Source organism: Ceratotherium simum, chromosome 8, assembly GCF_057802395.1.
Source record: "Ceratotherium simum simum isolate JZ-2026a chromosome 8, ASM5780239v1, whole genome shotgun sequence".
NCBI lineage: Eukaryota > Metazoa > Chordata > Mammalia > Perissodactyla > Rhinocerotidae > Ceratotherium > Ceratotherium simum.
The window spans coordinates 68,106,224-68,124,907 of NC_141907.1; the positions used below are offsets into that span (position 1 = coordinate 68,106,224).

Genomic DNA, 18,684 nt, shown 5'->3' on the forward strand with positions numbered 1-18,684 from the left:
ATATTTTGGTAAATTAATTATATTTAAAACAAATTTTTGAAAAATTCATGTATGTGATTTATTAATTTAAAATAAGTAGAATTTTATGTTAAAAAATTGGCCTAGGGCTACAGGGTTGTGGTTTTGAAATTATGGGCCAAGACACCCCGGAGAGACACAGTGAATTCACTGACACGGTTGTCACATTCAGTAAATAAAAATACATGACATCTAGTTAAATTTGAACTTCAGATAAATAATGAATAATTTTTAGTGTATGTCCTATGCAATATTATAAACAAAAAAAGTCATTTATCTGAAATTCAAATTTAACTGGGCAGCCCTGCTCACAGTGGCAGTGCAGGATCTTTTAAATTTGCAAGGGAAACACATCAATATCTGTTGGACACGACGAGACTATTACTCTCAGGTTGTTTGGACCTAATAACCTAATAACAACTTAGTAATTGAAACTCTTAGGTATTTTTTTGGGCTAGGTATGCTGTGAAAAAAACTACTGAGTCTACTAAAGTGCCATAAAAGTTTGGGAACTTCTGAACTAAGCTCTTTAAACCATTAGCTAGTCTATAATCACTTTTTGAGAGTGGCAACGATATAATATTGAGTGTCATCTTTTTTTTGGTTTTTTTTTTTTGTAAGGAAGATCAGCCCTGAGCTAACATCCATGCCAATCCTCTTCTTTTTGCTGAGGAAGACTGGCCCTGGGCTAACATCTGTGCCCATTTTCCTCTACTTTATATGGGACACCGCCACAGCATGGCCTGACAAGCGGTGCATTGGTGCGCGCCAGGGATCCGAACCCGGGCCACCAGCAGCGGAGCACGAGCACTTAACCGCTACGCCACGGGGCTGGCCCCTGAGTGTCATCTTTAAATCAGTTATCATATGCATAAGTCTTTTTGATTTTCATGTATATTTTGAGTCTTTTGTTAAACAGAAATTCACTCTGGAACTCTCCTAGTGTAAAATAAACCTCTATCTATCTATCTGGCAAACTTATACCCTTTCTCCTTCAAAGTGGCTTTGTTTTTGTTTTGTTCCCAAGTCTTCACCCTGAATTGCCTGGATCACTACAGCAGTGAAACCCCAGATTTAATACTGCCGACCAAGGCTGGGGGCCAGAAACCACTCTAGCAAGCTGTTGTAGTGTCACCCACGTCCACAAAACTACTGCCGATCATCAAGAAGCTACAGGCATTAGGGTTTGAAAAGCTCCGGAGTCCTCGGCCCAGCATTCCACTGGGTCTTGAGCCACAGTGGGGACAGCGCAGAGCCTTTGAGATTACTGAGTCCTCCCCAAACCTCCACCCTCATTTTTCTAGGAAGAAACTGACACCCAAAGAAATGAAGTGCTCTGCCCAACATCACATACTCATCGGGTGGCAGTGGCATTACTAGGGCCTGTTATAAAGGGGTGACTTGACTGCCTTAGTCACAACTATATTTTAGGCTTACATATTGCAAAATTGTATTGTACAAAGTGTGCTGGATCAGGAATCATGAGACCTGAGCTCCAGATCCCACTCTCCCACTTACAGATCAAGGTGACCCCTGTACCCCTCATGAGCCTCAGCTGCAGATCTTCAATCCTGGAACCAGCACCATCATGCTCCTACCTCACAAGATAGAGGTTGAAACGACACATGAAAACCCTTTATAAACCATGAAAAACCCTTACAGATATAAAGCACCGTTATTGCCCAGCCCCTTTACAAAGGCATTTCAAAAAACATGGAATGTTTGCATTCAAGTATTTATTCAACTCTTCCTCTGTTTCTTCATTTTTCCAAATGCACTTGGAATTTATGTAGCTTGAAATTCTATTATACACCCCCTATAATATAATCAGTAACACCTCCTAGAATAAGGGCTGTATATTTCTGAGTTCAAATCCACTTTTTAAAAAAAACCTATCCAGCCTACTCGCTTCTCAAAATAAGAACAACAAGAAAACTCACAGCTAATTATCCAATTCCCAATCATTATCCAATTTCTTATCTCTTACTGTATGGGAGAGTAGAAAGATCCCTGGGATAAAGATAAACTAAATGACATTAAAAGCTGGCGCTGACTCTTCCTGGCATTAAACTGTGTATGTTTTTTTTGTTTTTTTTTTTTTTTTAAGATTTTATTTATTTATTTTTCCCCCAAAGCCCCAGTACATAGTTGTCTGTCATAGCTGCACATCCTTCTAGTTGCTGTATGTGGGACGCGGCCTCAGCATGGCTGGAGGAGTGGTGCCTCAGTGCGCACCCGGGATCCGAACCCGGGCCGCCGGCAGCGGAGCGCACGCACTTAACCGCTAAGCCACGGGGCCGGCCCTAAACTGTGTATGTTTATGTTAGTGTGTTCAGCATCCAGCGTGGGAGTGGGTGTTGGCAGTGGAGGACCAGGGTGACGAGGAAGAAAGGTGGGGAAGGAGAGCAAAGAGTTAGCTCATTAAATATGATTATGCTAATAAGGGAGTCCTTTCTGCAGTCACACCCAGAATTACACCTGTAACATTGCTTCCTCTTCCTGCCCAAACAGGTTTACAGTGTGAGTTTATAGTCTCATGACAAATGGTTTTGTCATCTTCTACTGAAGTGAAACACACCATTCCATGGGTTCTGTCCTTAGAAAACTTAACTCTATCTTCTAGGACATCTGTTTTAAGGGTGCAGGTCACTAACTAAGCAATTAATGTGTCCTTGCTATAACAGATTTTTGCTATCTCTTCCATCATATAATGCCACCACAAGTTACTCTGACATTCCTAACCTCAGCCATGGATGTAGAACAATGTGCGGAAACACCTCTCTGCTTCTGAGATGCTGGTTACTATAATGAGTAGGTGCCCAGACTAAACACAGCAGATTCCTTTATTCCTTAAAGGACATTTCCTTTAAAAACATAGACAGGGGCCGGCCCCGTGGCTTAGTGGTTAAGTGTGCGCGCTCTGCTACTGGTGGCCCAGGTTCAGATCCCGGGCGCGCACCAACGCACCGCTTCTCCGGCCATGCTGAGGCCGTGTCCCACATACAGCAACTAGAAGGATGTGCAACTATGCCATACAACTATCTACTGGGGCTTTGGGGAGAAAAAGGGAAAAAAAAGGAGGAGGATGAGCAATAGATGTTAGCTCAGAGCTGGTCTTCCTCAGCAAAAAGAGGAGGATTAGCATGGATGTTAGCTCAGGGCTGATCTTCCTCACCAAAAAAAAAAAAAAAAATAGACAAACCCAAATTAACTGCAAGATAATTTATTTTTCAAAAGTCAAAAGAAGACAGTCGTAGACTGTCTGAGCAGGTTATTTCCTTAACTGGGATCTGGAGCAACATCATCCCTTAGCTGAGTATAAAATGCCCAAGTTTCAGATAAAAATATATTTCTTAGTTAAATAAAGATTGCTTGTTTCAGTTGTTTTAAAGACATGCATGACAGCATCATCCCATTTTGAAGGCTGAAAAAGTGTTTCAGTGAATGCAAATAAATTCCTGGTTAGCTGAGCTAGTCCTATGTTTACAAAGCCACAAAGGAAAGAAAAAGAGAAAGTTGCTTGATGGCCCAGACTGTCTGGTACGACCCAGGATTCCCCTGCCTAATGATCCACCGACTCAGAATAGGGCTTATTTCTGGGAGGAGAAACTGAATGGACAACGAGGTGTGGATGGTTTTCACATTTTACTCTCTATACTTTTGCATTTTACTTTTACACCAGGCATGTATCCATGTCTTCCTTGACTTCCCAGTACTTCAGAGCAGTAAAGGTCATTATTAGCTCATGAATGAATGATTTCTGTATTTCACTCCATGGCTAGTAGGCAAAGTCAGGTGAAAAAAAGAAAAAACAGAAGTTTTGGATTCAAGATTTCCCATTAACTCTTGATAACATTTGAGTATTATGCAGCTTTATACAACTGTTGAAGGGCTTATTAGACTCAAGCCCAAGTTCAAGGCTATCCAGATATTCTGGGGCCGGGACACCTGCATGGTGCCGTTCATTTCTTACTTGAGTAGGTGCTGTCCTTCCACTTTTTCTGATACTGGTTTCTGAGGAGCAATTGCTCCTGGAAGGGCCATTCCAACCGTAAGCTCTTCTCCACATCAGAAGGGATGGATCCAGACTTGCAAACATCTGCAAATGGAAGAAATAACTTAGAGAATCTCTTTTCATACATTTATTTAGTTAGCTATTTATGGGACTAAAGCAGAATAACTAAGTTTCTGGTTATTAGGTATGACATCAGAGAAAGATATATTCTGCTACACATGTCATATTTGCTGGCTAACCATTCACCACAAAAAAACAACCGAAGGGCAGGTTTCCTAAGAAACATTGGACATTCACTGGATACAGACACACTGGACATAGCTTCAAGTTATTTAACATTTCAGAAGGTTTCTCAGAAACCTGAAATTACTAGAGAACCTCACTGAAGAAAACATAGCTCAATTCTCTTACAGTTCACTTTCAAAATACATAAAAATTTGTTTTACATGGTCTATATCTGCTTTGTGGTGATTTCCTCTTGTCATAATGGTAGGACAGGAAACGTTGACTTTTTTCCCTCCAAATTTGGTATCATCAAAGCTTCTGAGACCATAGCATGTGCACTTGGAAAAATCCACTATCCTGTCAGGCAGACTGTGCTTCTTTATCACAAGGCAGCAGGGCTGCTGGGCGCTTGTTGCCAGGGCTGGCTGACCCGCCCGTGACTTCCTTTCTGGCAAGCTGTACATTCTGGCTTTCTGGCAGCTGGAGCCTCATCCATCTCTGTGCTCACACAGGATGTTTGAGAGGCACTTGGATAATCCCAGTGGCCTTCCCCCTTCCCCAACAGGATGAAACAAATTAATGAGCAAAGGAAAGTTTCCTGCCTAAACTTTTGAGACCTTTTGAACACATATGGCTGGTGGGGAAGGGCCAAGTCTAAACATAAACTATTCCAATGTGTTCTTGCAAGAGAACTCTCCTGTTTTTTTTCCATTTTTCCCAATTATTATTCTATCAATTTTGGCCCAATTACTGATTAATTCTTCTAAACACTTCCTAACTGAAGAAAATAAACAGAAGGAAAATATGTAATATATGAAATATTATTCATTAATATATACATTATACATATATTTTTATAATTCAATGATGTATCCGATATTTTTAATAATTGTTAAGGTAATGATTTAACTTCCATTTGATGTCTGTATAGTGCTTATGAAAGACAGGGCAAATCTTCGTGGCTCCTAGGGCAGGTCTCTCAGGGGAAGCCCACAGATTTCCAATATCAGAATCACCTGATGAGCTTGCTAAACTCATAAATGAAAGTTGGAGCCCAGGAATCCAAATATTCAAACTCACCCTAGGTGACTATGTATATAGTCAATAAAGCTTGAGAACCACTGCCCGATAAATTGTCTTAAAATCCATTCTTAAAAGCGGAGCACATCTCCATGTCCCCTTGTTATACCTTTTATCCACATTCTATTTCTGGAATAAATGGTCTTCAATCCATTGTTGTGTCTTCAGCTGGAAATACTCTCTTCAGTTTGATGCATTTCTACCCACATGCTCCCTCTAACAGCTCTGTTTTTCAGCTACAATCATTGTTCTAGTTACAGCACAATTAACTCTCAGTTATGCCCAGCACACCTTTTGTTGTGACGTCTCAGATTTATGAAAACGTCATGGGGAGGAAACCTGCCCACTGCATCCTCCTTTTGTGTAGGTGTCTCCACGGATCAGTTGGGAGCCCTTAATCTCTTATTAATTGTTAGATGTGAGCAATAACACTTCTTGGAGAAGGCTTGTGACTGACTCAAGTTAATTAAAATATACGGTTAATCTTTAAAAATTTCACCCTGGTTGACTTGGGATTGCCAGTAACTTCTCTCCTCAAATGTTGGTTCCTTCTTGGGATCAAAAATTAGAAAGTCCGTCTTGGTGCCGCCAAATCTCAGGTACGCAGGAGACAGGCCCCTGGCCAAAGTACGAAGCTTTGGAGAACTGTTAGGAAGACAAGCAAGAAATTAAAATTATTTTTTCCAAGAAAATCCAGCCAAACATGTTTACTCCCTTCTCTCCTGGTGGACCTATTTCTTACTATCTAGCTGTACAGGCCTTGGAGGGATCAGTCATAGTGCTATAATGGGGGGAATTGTCTCAATCTTAATCTTTCTATAATTGTAAGGTTGCTCTTCTAGGCACCTGAAGGCAACTTGGAGCTCTAACTCAGGCAAAAGCTGATATTTCAGTTTGACAAGTAGGATAGTATTGAGTACTTTTTAAAAAACTCATAACCTTTTATGATTGATGGAGGAAAACAGATAGGAGAGTGGAAACTACAGGAAAGATGACTTTGTGTTTCTTTAAAAAATAGATTGTCTTCAAAAATTTATGTTCCCAGAGAAGTTCAAAATGACTTAGGATTCCTCCTCTTCTCCCTAACCTCCTCTCGCAATGAAAACTATCCTTTCATATTTAAGTCAAATGACTTAGAATTATCTAAGATTCTAATTTCTATCACTGACACTTCCAATGTGAGCAATTCTAAATGTATATATCCTTAAGCCAGAAATGCTCCTCATTGGGGCCTATTATGTGCTCAGAATGGTACCAAATAGTATAGGATGGAATTAAAATGATTTACAATCCCTTCTCTCTGAAACATGAAGACGCCATGAGTATTTAAGTAAATAAAACTAAGAAAACAGAAGACCCCGGTGAAGGGACACCTGTCACACATTTCTGAAGCCTCACACATGTGACCCTGGCCACACGGCTCCCTGGAATGCTTTTAAAGATTTTTTTTTTTATTTATTTATTTTTCCCCCCAAAGCCCCAGTAGATAGTTGTATGTCATAGCTGCACATCCTTCTAGTTGCTGTATGTGGGACACGGCCTCAGCATGGCCAGAGAAGCGGTGTATCAGTGCGCACCCGGGATCTGAACCCGGGCCGCCAGCAGCAGAGCGCGCGCACTTAGCTGCTAAGCCACGGGGCCGGCCCTGGAATGCTTTTAAAACACAAAACCAATGCCGTATCATTCTTGGAATGGCTCAATTAATTAGTTGACATGTGGTTTATTTCAAATAGGAAAATCATTCCAGGAGGACTATTGCCAATAGTTCTAAACATCTATTGCCAATACTTCTTAACCTCTCAGGAATTAAAGGCCTGACCTAAAATTTAAAATTTTAAGATGTGCTCCTGCTTAACTCTGTATAGTGCTGTGTAAAATTTTTGAAAGATTTCTTTATTTCTGCGTAGGAGAGAGAAATTAAAAGATGGAAATTGACCAAAGGACAAGTCTCCTGCATTAAAAACTTCAGCAATTCCTCCTCACCATTTTTTTTCTTTTTTTTTAATAATTTTTATTTATTTATTTATTTTCCCCCAAAGCCCCAGTAGGTAGTTGTACATCATCGTTTCACATCCTTCTAGTTGCTGGACGTGGGACGCGGCCTCAGCACGGCCGGAGAAGTGGTGCGTCGGCGCGCGCCTGGGATCCAAACCTGGGCCGCCAGCAGCGGAGCGCGCGCACCCAACCGCTAAGCCACGGGCCGGCCCTCTCCTCACCATTTTTTGTTTGTTTGTTTGTAACTTGAGAGTTTTTTACTGTAGTTCCTAGGCACTTTTGGCTTCATGAACCTCTTCCTTTATAAAAAAAAATTTTTAAATTATATTTTATGATGAAATTTATACAGACAAATATGTTAATATTATATATTAAAACATTTTGACCTAAAAGTTCATTTTCTTTGGATCTTAAAAGAACTTAAAATATTTTTGTGGGGCCCTAAATGTATTGTGGGTCCTGGCACGAGGAAATGCAGCACAAAGTGAGACCTCAGAAAGGTACCAATCTGGAGCCCACCCTGACTGAGATACCTGAGCACCAAGGGACCCTAGGAAGGATGGCATCTGCTGTGGGATCCTCAAAACCACTGGAAAACAAATGGAAATACTAACTTGGACTAAGTAAGGATTCAGAAGAAAGCCATTTCTACTTTGCTACAAACCCAAATAAAAATAAACTGCTGGGAGGGGGATAGAGTGTTATTGTTTAATGGGTACAGAGTTTTGGTTTGGGAAGACGAAAAAGTTCTAAGATGGATGGTGGTGATGGTTGAACAACAATGTGAATGTCCTTAATGCCAGTGAACGACACACTTTAAAATGGTCAAAATGGTAAATATTATGTTTGGTATATTTTGTCACAATAAAATGAACAAACTGTAGACATCATAGTGTGATTTCAACAATGAAAATAATATATATAGAAGCAGATAACAGTGGTCATTATTATGTGCTAAGGTGCATGGTAGACTCTTTTCTATTGCTTTTCTGTATTTTACAAGTTTTCCATAAATAAACACATGATATTTTAATTTGTACAAGGTGGTTTTGTATGTGTGTGTTTCTGTTTTTTAAGAATAGGTGAAGAAACCAAGATTTACTTAAAGGAGACATAGCCATTCATTAATTTATTCAATAAATATTCAGTGCAGGCCCACTCATGCCAGGCAGTATGCTGGTTGCTGGGGATATAACGGCAAGCAGACAGAGACAGCTGCTGTTCCCATATAATTAATAGTTAGTGATATATACGAACAAGTAAACAGGCAATTCCAAAACAATGCTATGAGAACACACAAAGGGAGTCCTAACTCAGACTCTGGGCTGGGGGTTGGGAGTGGTTAGAGGTTTTCCAGGGGAAGCGGCTTCACCATTAGACATTCAAAAGGAAGAAATCTGGGCCGGCCCCGTGGCTTAGCGGTTAAGTGCGCGCGCTCCACTGCTGGCGGCCCAGGTTTGGATCCCTGGCGCGCACTGATGCGCCGTTTCTCTGGCCATGCTGAGGCCGCGTCCCACATACAGCAACTAGAAGGATGTGCAACTATGATGTACAACTATCTACTGGGACTTTGGGGAAAAAAATAAATAAATAAAATTTAAAAAAAAATTATAATAAAAAAATAATTATAAAAAAAAAAAAGGAATAAATCTTATCCAGACCAAAGATAGTGAGGTGGGATTGAAGGGAGTGTTCCAGGTGTAGGGAAAAGTCTGGGCAAAGACTAGAGGTAGATGAGAATATGGCACCACTGAAGAGCTGACGAGTGTGGCTAGAGCCTAGAGACTGAGGGCAGATAGTTGCTGGGAGAGGACAGACTGGAGAGGTAAGCAGAACAATATCATGGAGGGCCTGTAAGCCATCATGTCCAGGAGTTCCAACTTTATATGAGGGCAACGAGGAGCCATGGAATGATTCAAAGCAGTGGAGTGACCTCACCAGACTTTCACTTTAGAAAAGAATCTCAGGCTGCAGTGTAAATAACTGACTAGAAGGACTAATACTGTGGTCATGTTAATGTAGACAGAAAGTGATGGGCTGAGGTAAGGTAACAGCAGTGGGGGTGAACAGAGATGGATAAATTCAAGACACATGTGGAGGTAGAAATGCTAGATTTGGTGTTTAACTGAATGTTGGAAAAGAGTCAAGGATTATTCCTGGGAAGCATCTTGGAAGATGGTAATATCATTTGCTGAGATGAAGAACAGGTGATAGATTGGAGATGGGGATGAAGGTGGAGGAAAGGCTCAGTTCTGTAGAATTTAAGATGCCAATGGAACACCAAGAAACATGTTTCCATCAGGCCATTGGCCATGTGTGTTTGAAGCTCAGGAGACACATCCAGGCAAGGTATAGAGTGGAGAGTCTAAAAGTCAGTGACTAGGAACTCCTAGCCCATGGTTTGGAGACACAGCCCCAAAACTGATAGAAGGAACTTCCTCAGACTCACTCCAGACTGGCCCTGTTCCACTGCCTTTGGCCAGGCACTGACTCTGGTCCTTGGCATTTTGATTGTTTGATGATAGAAGAAGCTCATTTAGATTTGTGTAGCTGGTATTTGTAAGCAACTGCAAAGGGTGAGAAATGGGTGCTCTCCAGGAAATGAAGGGAAAACTAGTACCAGGCAGAAGGAGCTGTGGTATCGTGAGATGTGCATCTGCGCACGGTCTAGGTCAGATGCCTGAGAACAAGAGCCTGGTTCCCAGAGGTAGTGACTATACCACCTTGGGTCACTCTCGCTCACATTACCCTGCCTGTTTTTTCTTCATGGCGTTCACCACTCTGAAATTAGTTTCCTCATTTGTTTCCTTGGTTTCCTGTCTATCCCAGTCCCGGCTCCTGATGTAAGCACTGTGAGAGCAGGGACCTCATCTGTCCGGCTCATCAGAATCGCCTCAGTGCCTAGATAAGCATCTAGGTAAGTACCCCCCATAGCTGGTGCTTAATAAATATCTGTTAAGTGAAGGAAAAGTCGAGTCCGGCCTGATGAAACGGCAAGTGGGGCCAAACAAAGACTGTTTTCTGAACAAAATTAAAACCCAATGCGGGGGCCGGCCCAGTGGTGTAGTGGGTAAGGTCACCCGCCCCGCTTCCCATTGGGGTCCCTGGGTTTGGATCCCAGGCTCGGACCTATGCACCGCTTATCAGGCCATGCTGTGGAGGCGTCCTACATACAAAATGGAGGAAAGGGGCCGGCCAGTGGCTTAGCCGTTAAGTGTGCGTGCTCAGCTACTGGCGGCCCGGTTCAGATCCCGGGCACGCACGACGCACTGCTTCTCCGGCCATGCTGAGGCCGCGTCCCACATACAGCAACTAGAAGGATGTGCAGCTATGACATACAACTATCTACTGGGGCTTTGGGGGAAAAATAAATAAATAAATAAAATTATTTAAAAAAAAAATGGAGGAAGATGGGCACAGATGTTAGCTCAGGGCTAATCTTACTCAGCAAAAAGAGAGAGACTGGCAACGGAGGTTAGCTCAGGGCCAATCTCCACCCCACCCCCCAAAAAAATTAAAACCCAATGCTATGGCTCCTGCCAAGTAGAAGGAATCACATGCTTCAAAGTATTGGTATTAAGGACCTTTTTGTTTGTCTCCTTTGCAACGGAATAGTTTCTTGTTTTGAGAGTACAATATTGCTGACTTCCGACAAAAGCCAGATTTAAAACAGCTGCAAAACATGTCATAAACAAAAATTGATCAAAGATACAGGCTCTGTATCAAATGCAGGAAAGAGAAAGGGAAAAAAATCTACCATACCACCACGGCGACACGGAAATAGCAAAAGCCACAGAAGAGCAGTCGCAGATATTCCATTTCCGGAGCAGTTTGTTAGGAGGAAGAAAAGTCCGCAGGTATTTTTATTTTACCTTATGTGTAAAAATAAGCTGCTTATCTCTGACACAAAAGCAGAGGTGTGTGGGGGCCAGCTTGTCCCGGCTCGTGCCAGCTCGTGAGAGCCAGCTGTTAAATCTTGAGAACCAGTTGTTAAACTTTGGCAGTTTGAAATCAGCCGTGGTGGGGTTATTTATACCACAGAAATCAGAAAGAAAACATAAATCAGCCTCCCCTCCTCCCAGAGAGCCAGTTGTGAAACATTTCCCAGCACACCACTGCATGAGCAAGCCACGGAAGTGGGTGAGACCGCTCAGGAGATTATGTGAAGCGAAAAGAAGGCCTGGCTCGGAAGTCTGAGGAACATCAACATTTAAGACAAGCTAGAGAAAGAGATGAAGAAGAACTGTCAGAGAGGTAGAATAAACCCCCAGAAACAGAGGTGATGCAGAACTGAAGAAATGAGAAAGTATTTCGATTGTCAACCTTGCCAAATGCTTCCAGAAGACTGTATTAGTTTCCCAGGGCTGCAGTCACAAAGTACCACAAACTGGTTGGCTTAACCAACAGAAATTTATTGTCTGACAGTTCTGGAGGCTAGAAATCTGAAATCAGGTGTTGGCAAGCCCGTGCTCCCTCTGAAGGTACTAGTGAAGGATCTGTTCCAGGCCTCTCTCCTAACTTCTAGTGGTTCCTTGTAGCAGCATAACTTTAATTTTCACATGGCATCCTCTCTGTGTCATGTCTGTCTCCAAATTTCCCCTTTTTACAAGAACATCAGTCATATTGGATTAGAGCCCTTTCCATTCCGGGGTGATCTAATCTTTACTAATTACATCTACAATGACCCTATTTCCAAATAAGCTCCTACTCTGAGGTATTAGGGATTAGGACTTCAAAATATGGATTTTATGGGCACACTCAGAGATTCAACCCATAACAGAGAACAAATAAGGATGGAATGGTGTTCATAGGATTTTGCAATACAAGAAGGTCATTGATGACGTTGGAGAGATTGATTTTAGTGACACGAGGAAGGAATGGGCAGTAAGGAAGGCTGCAAAGGGGAGGAAAGAAACAGGGCAGTGTTTCTCACACGTGCAGGGAGGTGTTTGAGGTGGGAAAGACTAGAGGATGTGTATATGCCAGGAGGAAGGAGCCAATAAAAAGGGAGAGGTTACAGATACAGGAAAGAGAAGAGATGGTTATTAGAGCAAAGTCCTTGAGGAGGCAGGAGGGGCAGGCTCCAGAGCAGAGCTAGAAGAACTGGCCTGAGAAGAGAGAAAGGAAGAAAGGTGGACATAGTCATGGTGTGTCTGCAGGTCTGACGCAGGAAGAAAAGCAAGTTCCTGTCTAGTGACTGCATTTTCTTTAGGGAACAGAAACGCGGTCATAGGCTAACAGTGATGAGGTGGAGAATCAGAGTTTTGAAGGGAGTGGAGGATGAGAGAGGCAGGGAGGTGAAGAGTTAAGTGGTAGCACTAAGGTCCAAGTCTGGAGGCCAAGAATTTATAGGGCAACACCAATCCATGTGGCTGGAAGATTCCTCTCCGCCTCTGAGAACTTAATAGCCCAGCTATACAGGGTGGCCACTAAGACTAGAAGCAGAGGCAAATACATAAAAGTGGTTTATTAATATGCATTACAACTCAGGATTAGATACAATATTTCTGGACTTTATGGCCACTATACAGATTTGGAAGAGGGAAAATATAGGACTAAGCTAGGTTTGGGTTTTAGCAGGAAGAACAATGGAGCAGGAGTTTGGGGATATTATCACAAGAATGATTCATGTGATGAATCGAGAAGCCCAAATCTGAAAAGGAAGAAGTAAAGAGAGGAGGACACTGCTCAGTGGAGGTACTTAAAATGGTTGTGGTGGGATCCACAGAATGAAAGAGCTAAGAGGGTAAGGAGTGTCGTCCAAGAATGGGAGGTTTTAATTTAAGATTTCAGATGTTGAAAGGTTCTTAGTGATGACAAGAGTCAAGCCATGGCAAAGGCATTAGGGGGCTGAAATGCAGTGAAGCAGTGTGTGCTAGTAAGCTGGCTCCCTAAAAAAAAGTGCCCTGTTTTTAGTGTTTACTAGTTTCCATGGTGTAAATATTCCCATCAAGACTGATTTCAAGATACCAGTGTTGATGTCACTGAATGCAGAGTTGGGGTGAGAGGCACATTTCCAAGTTGGTGCAAGCTAGTTTCAGTAAAGCACTGAGTGAAGATTATTTAAAAATGTGGGTGTGAAGAAATTGGGAGACAGTTTATTCAAGTGGACTTGAAGTCATCTAGGATGATGGTGGGACGTGGGAGTGTAGAGGAAACGGTGAGATCAGTGCCAGTCTTCTTTTTTTTTTTTGTTTCCTTTTTTCTCCCCAAAGCCCCAGTAGATAGTTGTATGTCACAGTTGCCCATCCTTCTACTTGCTGTATGTGGGACACGGCCTCAGCATGGCCGGAGAAGTGGTACGCCAGTGCGCGCCTAGGATCCGAACCCGGGCCACCAGTAGCGGAGCGCGTGCACCCAACTGCTAAGCCATGGGGCCGGCCCCTTTTCTTCCTTTTTTTTTTTTTTTCCCAGTGTCAGTCTTCAATCAGTAAGGAGGAGTAAGAGGGGAGCAGAGCGCAGCAACAAGGAGCATAGGGTGAGAGCCAGATGTGGAGGCAGTGAACACCACAGTGGAGTCGTGACCATCGCCTCTAACATGCATCAGGCTAGTCCAAATTGAGTGTTTCAGGCCCTTTGCAGAGATTATTTCATTTAATCCCAAAACAACCCAGTGAGGTAGGTGTCATTATTATCCTCATTTTACAGACAAGGAACATGAACAAAAGGAGGCTAAGTAATTCTCCCAAGGTAACAAGCCAAAAGGAATTCGAACTACAGCAGTCCAGAGTTCAAACTAGTGGGCAAACTAGTGGGCAATGGTCCAGAAGCTGCACTGGGACCAGGGAAAGGGCTGCAGTGTGGGATAATGCGCAGCTTCTCCCTCTCTCCTTGGGTCTTCAGAGAAGAACCAAGTTTTAGCTAGGGCAAGGAGGTGTCAGGAATATTCTATGAGGAGGATGGGCCAGGGTTACCATCAAAGGGCTCCAAGGAGCACAGTGGAAGGTTTGGGAGGGGAGGGAACAATGAGCTCTCAGTCAGGGGGAGGGCACTTCTCAGGAGTCAGAAAATGCGAGTCTACAGCTTGTGATCGTTCTGCTCTCTGCTTCTCTTGGGCCGTGGTTACTGCTGTCAGCAACAGGCACACAGGGGGCCTGTGGTTCTTTCCAACATTGGCGGACTTGGCATTGATAATGAGTGCTTTTCCAAGTATGAAAAGCAACTTTCTCAATGAAGATGCAGGAATCTAACTATTCAAAGTTCTTATTAATAAATATTTATCGAATTGGTAAAAAGATATGAACTTTGCTGAAGACAAGCAAATCCTGATGAAAAGCAAGCACAACCGCATTATTACTGCTATTGCTGTTGGGCGCCACGTTTCTGCTCTGTAGTACTGACAACCTCTGCCCCTGACTCAGCGCTCCGCTCTTTTCCCCTGTGTTAGTGAACCGTGCTGGACGGGAACGTGGACTACAATGTCCAAGATGGCAACCAGTAGCCACGTGTGGCTGTTGAGCACTCGAAACGTAGCTAATCCGAGTTGAGATGTGCTGCGAGTATAAAATATACACCAGATTTTGAAGACTTGTTCGAAAAGGAATGTAAAATATCTCATTAATATTTTTATTTGATTACATGTTGAAATGATAACACTTTGGATATTCTGTGTTAAAATATATTATTAAAATTAATTTCACCTGTTTCTTTTTACCTTTTTTAACATGCTACTAGAAAATTTAAAATTACATATGTAGCTTGCCCTTGAGGCTCACATATTTCTGTTGAGCAGCGCTGGCCTCAACCCTCCCATCTTTGAGGGCCCGCGTACTTGGGCTTAGAAAGTTTTTGACTGGGTGGTTGCTTAGTTACCTCTGGGAAGAGGACAAACTAAAAAGACCTTCTTTTCCAATTCTAGATTGTTCTATCATTGGCTTCTGGGTAGTCTATGTTCCCTAACTGCAAATGTGAAAACACACGTGTTTGCCATCCTGGGAAACCAGCCCCATGCCATCTGACTGAATTTGCTCAGGCGTCTTCTGAAGGACCTGAAGTACCTGATTCTTCCCCTCTTACATCACTGCTTATTTCATTAGGATATCAATCTTCTCAATTTGTTTCCAGACAATCTACTTCTACCACACCCTACCCTGTTTCCTTTAAAAAATGTGAACTGCTTTGCTTCCTTTTTGTGTACTGTTGTCTCTGCAATTAGCGTCTGGGTTCAGACTCTGCTCCTTCATGTAATAGCCGGCTGACCATGGGCAAGTGACTGAATCTCCCTGAGCCTCAATTTCTTCATTTTTAAAATGAGGATAATAATAGTACTCACCTCATCGTTTTGTAGCAAGGACTAAATGAATTAATACCTAGGAGGTGCTTACAACAGGGCCTGGCATATGACAAGGGCTCAATAGTGTCAGCTATTTTTATTGTCCTCTCCTCCTTACTACTTCAGCTGTCACCTGCTCAGCTCTTGCCATCTTCGCCCAAGCGTCCTCACTTTTTTTTTTGGTGAGGAAGATCAGCCCTGAGCTAACATCCATGCTAATCCTCCTCTTTTTGCTGAAGAAGAGCGGCTCTGAGCTAACATCTATTGCCAATACTCCTCCTTCCCCCCACCCCAAAGCCCCAGTAGATAGTTGTATGTCATAGTTGCACATCCTTCTAGTTGCTGTATGTGGGACGCGGCCTCAGCATGGCCGGGGAGGTGGTGCTTCGGTGCGCGCCCGGGATCCGAACCCAGGCCACCAGTAGTGGAGCGCGTGCACTTAACCGCTAAGCCATGGGCCGGCCCAGCATCCTCACTTTTGAGGAACTGTAATAAAGCAATGCCCATCTCACCCTCTGCTTTTGTGGACAGATATTAAGCTAAGTGTTGTCTTCTGATACAGAAGCTAAATGTTTTGTCTCCTGAGATGGCCAGGCCGCTCTGGGCACCGTGCTAACCATCCTGGGGAGATGGACCCTCAGACCCTAATTCAGAAGCCAGGTCTTAGATGAGACGGAGAGGGAGCTCCTGCCTCTTTGAGCTGCAGTCTTTGAGGACACAGCTGGGGCTAGTGTGGATGTGCTTGCAGGTGCTTCTCCGGAGTAGGCAAGGAAGACAGCCTCTGCTCAGGGAAGGGCCCTGGAGTGGTCAGGAGCTAGCCCTGGAGAGAAAACTGCATGAATGGGAATACCCTGTGTTTTGTAAACAACAACAAAAAACCAGTTTTATCTATGGCATGCTGTGCTCTTTTGGTTTTCATAATCCTCCAGCCTTTAATAAAAAGGTAGGGGCCAGAGGAGAAGAAAGAGCGCTATGGGGAATAGAGACGTGTTTAAGAAGAGGCAAAGGGATACCCTCACTGAACTGCAGACTGGGAAGTCTGTGTGTGTTTTGGGGGGGTGGTGCTAGTCAATTAATTAGCTTGACTGCAGGGTGATCAGGCCTGGAGCCCAAAAGTCATGCTGTAGGTTTGTTCTTTTGGTACTGTTTCTCCAAGGAATCCCCGAATGCCCTTCCTTGACACATATGCTAGCTGCAGCAGCAGCAGCAGACTTGAGTTCCTGCATTTCAGTAAGTGGTCATTTCCTTAATCCCTTGGTTTTCAGTAAGTCACCTCCCACCCTCTCTTCCCCTATCATCCTCCCTGCCCCGCCTCCCAAGCTGGGCCTGGGGTCCTCAGATATGAAGCCCTGTAGTTCAGCATTTCTCCAGAGTAATCTTTCTGTCTCCCAACCAGCTGCTGCCTAGTATCAGCTTCCTACCCCTAAGGGAAAGAAGGAAAAGTGGGGCCTCCCCGCCATCAGGAAATTCTCCCTCTCCTGCCACAGGGGGAAAGATGGAGGTTAATTATGATCAAAAGAGACACACAGAGAATTGGTGAATGGTTAGCAAATACTCACCATTTTCCAGGAAGAAGCAATTAGCTTAAATTTTGAACACTCTAAGTCAAACACTGTGCTAAGTACTTACTTAATTATCTTATCAAATCCTTGTAACAATCCTACAGGGAGGTTTTAGAAGTTCCATTCTACTGGTGAGGAAATTGAGGCTTGGAGTTGCCAAGCAACCTGTAAAAACCAAGCCACCCAGCTTTGGCAGGGTTGAGGATCAAGCCAGGGCGGTCTGACTGCCAATCTCGTAACCATTAGGCTGCCTGCTCTTATTTGCAGAATAAATGACTGAAATGAGCAATGGCTGCTGACGGTGTGGGTGGAGGAAGGACAGCTTGGAGGTGTTGGGCAATGGGAGATTCCCAGCTGTCCGGGCTGGTTGAGGTGTGGCCTCTCTGGAGGCTCTCATGACCTGGATGAGTGGCCTAGATGACCTGGGACTGTCCCTGCAGCTCTCTGTCTTGAGATCAGCCTGCACCCAAGGGGCAGGCCGTCGGGAACCAGCACCAGGTTCAGTCTTTCTCAGGTGAGAAAAAAATTCCAGCTGATAAAGCAGTGCCACATTTTGCAGCCTCATTTTGGAGAGGTGTCTCTTTATTAAGGCTCTGTAAGTCACTGCAATAGTCTTCCAGGTTTCATTTAGTAAACATTTATAGATTTTTTAATAAAAAGAATGTAACATGGGAAATCTCTGTACTTTGTGCTCATCTTTGCTGTGAACCTAAAACTGCTCTTTAAAAGTTTATTTAAAAGTATCTATAAATTATATAAATATATGAGCTTCAGAGACAGAAGCCTGGTCCACGATCTTACTTGTCCTACACTATGGAGCAAATTCAAGTTTCTTTTCCAAATTTCCCCCTAAAACCCGGCCCTTAGTTGGCGCTCAGGCAACACTTGGTGAATGAATGACGGCGGGAAAGAGTGGTTTGGGGGTGGCTGCTTAGAAAGGCAAAAGAGAAGAGAGTGGTGGCGGGGCGGACGTGGGTGTCAGGAGGCCAGGAGACGGGAGAGGGACCCGGACACCGGCGCTTACCCCAGGAAGGTGAGGAACCGCGGGTCCGTGGCCAGGTTGGCGTCGATGGTGAAGGACAGGAAGGCGGGGCTCACCAGGTGCACCGGCCGCTCGGTGGAGAAGTCCAGCTCCACGGGGTCAGCCTGCGCGGGTCCCGCCAGGGCGCGCGGGGAGAAGGGAGCGAGCGGCCCCAGCAGCAGCAGCAGGGGCGGCGGCAGCGGCAGCCCTGGCTTCAAGCGCAGCGGCATCTCGGGCTCACCTGGCTGCCCCCGCCGCGAGCGGCGGCGCGGCGACCTCGCGCGCTTCCTCCCGCCGCACCGCAGCGCCCTTTTCTCCTCTCCTCCCCGCTGTCGCTCCTCCTCACCCCTCCCACTCCTGCCTTGCATCCCTCCCACTGCTCCCTCTTCTCCCCGCCCCGCCACCCCCCTGCACTCCTCCTTCCTTGGGCGCTTAGCTTTGGTGGCGGTCATGTCCACTTACGAAATCACCCACACCCATTTGAAGGGTGCGGACA

At 44.2% G+C, this 18,684-nt stretch overlaps 1 protein-coding gene across 2 annotated transcripts in view; it reads right to left on the reverse strand.

Moving 5' to 3' along the window:
- Window positions 1-18,462, reverse strand: part of HPSE (heparanase) — a 34,382-nt gene extending 15,920 nt beyond the window's left edge. The window contains exons 1-3 of one of the 2 annotated variants that reach the window (XM_087434523.1): window positions 18,192-18,462; window positions 5,838-5,983; window positions 3,992-4,117 (exon numbers count right to left, since the gene is read on the reverse strand). In XM_087434523.1, coding sequence (XP_087290649.1) covers window positions 3,992-4,117; window positions 5,838-5,983; window positions 18,192-18,418 — 499 coding nt within the window. In that variant the 5' untranslated portion in view covers window positions 18,419-18,462. The remainder of the gene's footprint in view (window positions 1-3,991; window positions 4,118-5,837; window positions 5,984-18,191) is intronic. The other variant, XM_004430901.3, reaches the window with a different exon arrangement.
- Window positions 18,463-18,684: the final 222 nt, after the last annotated feature.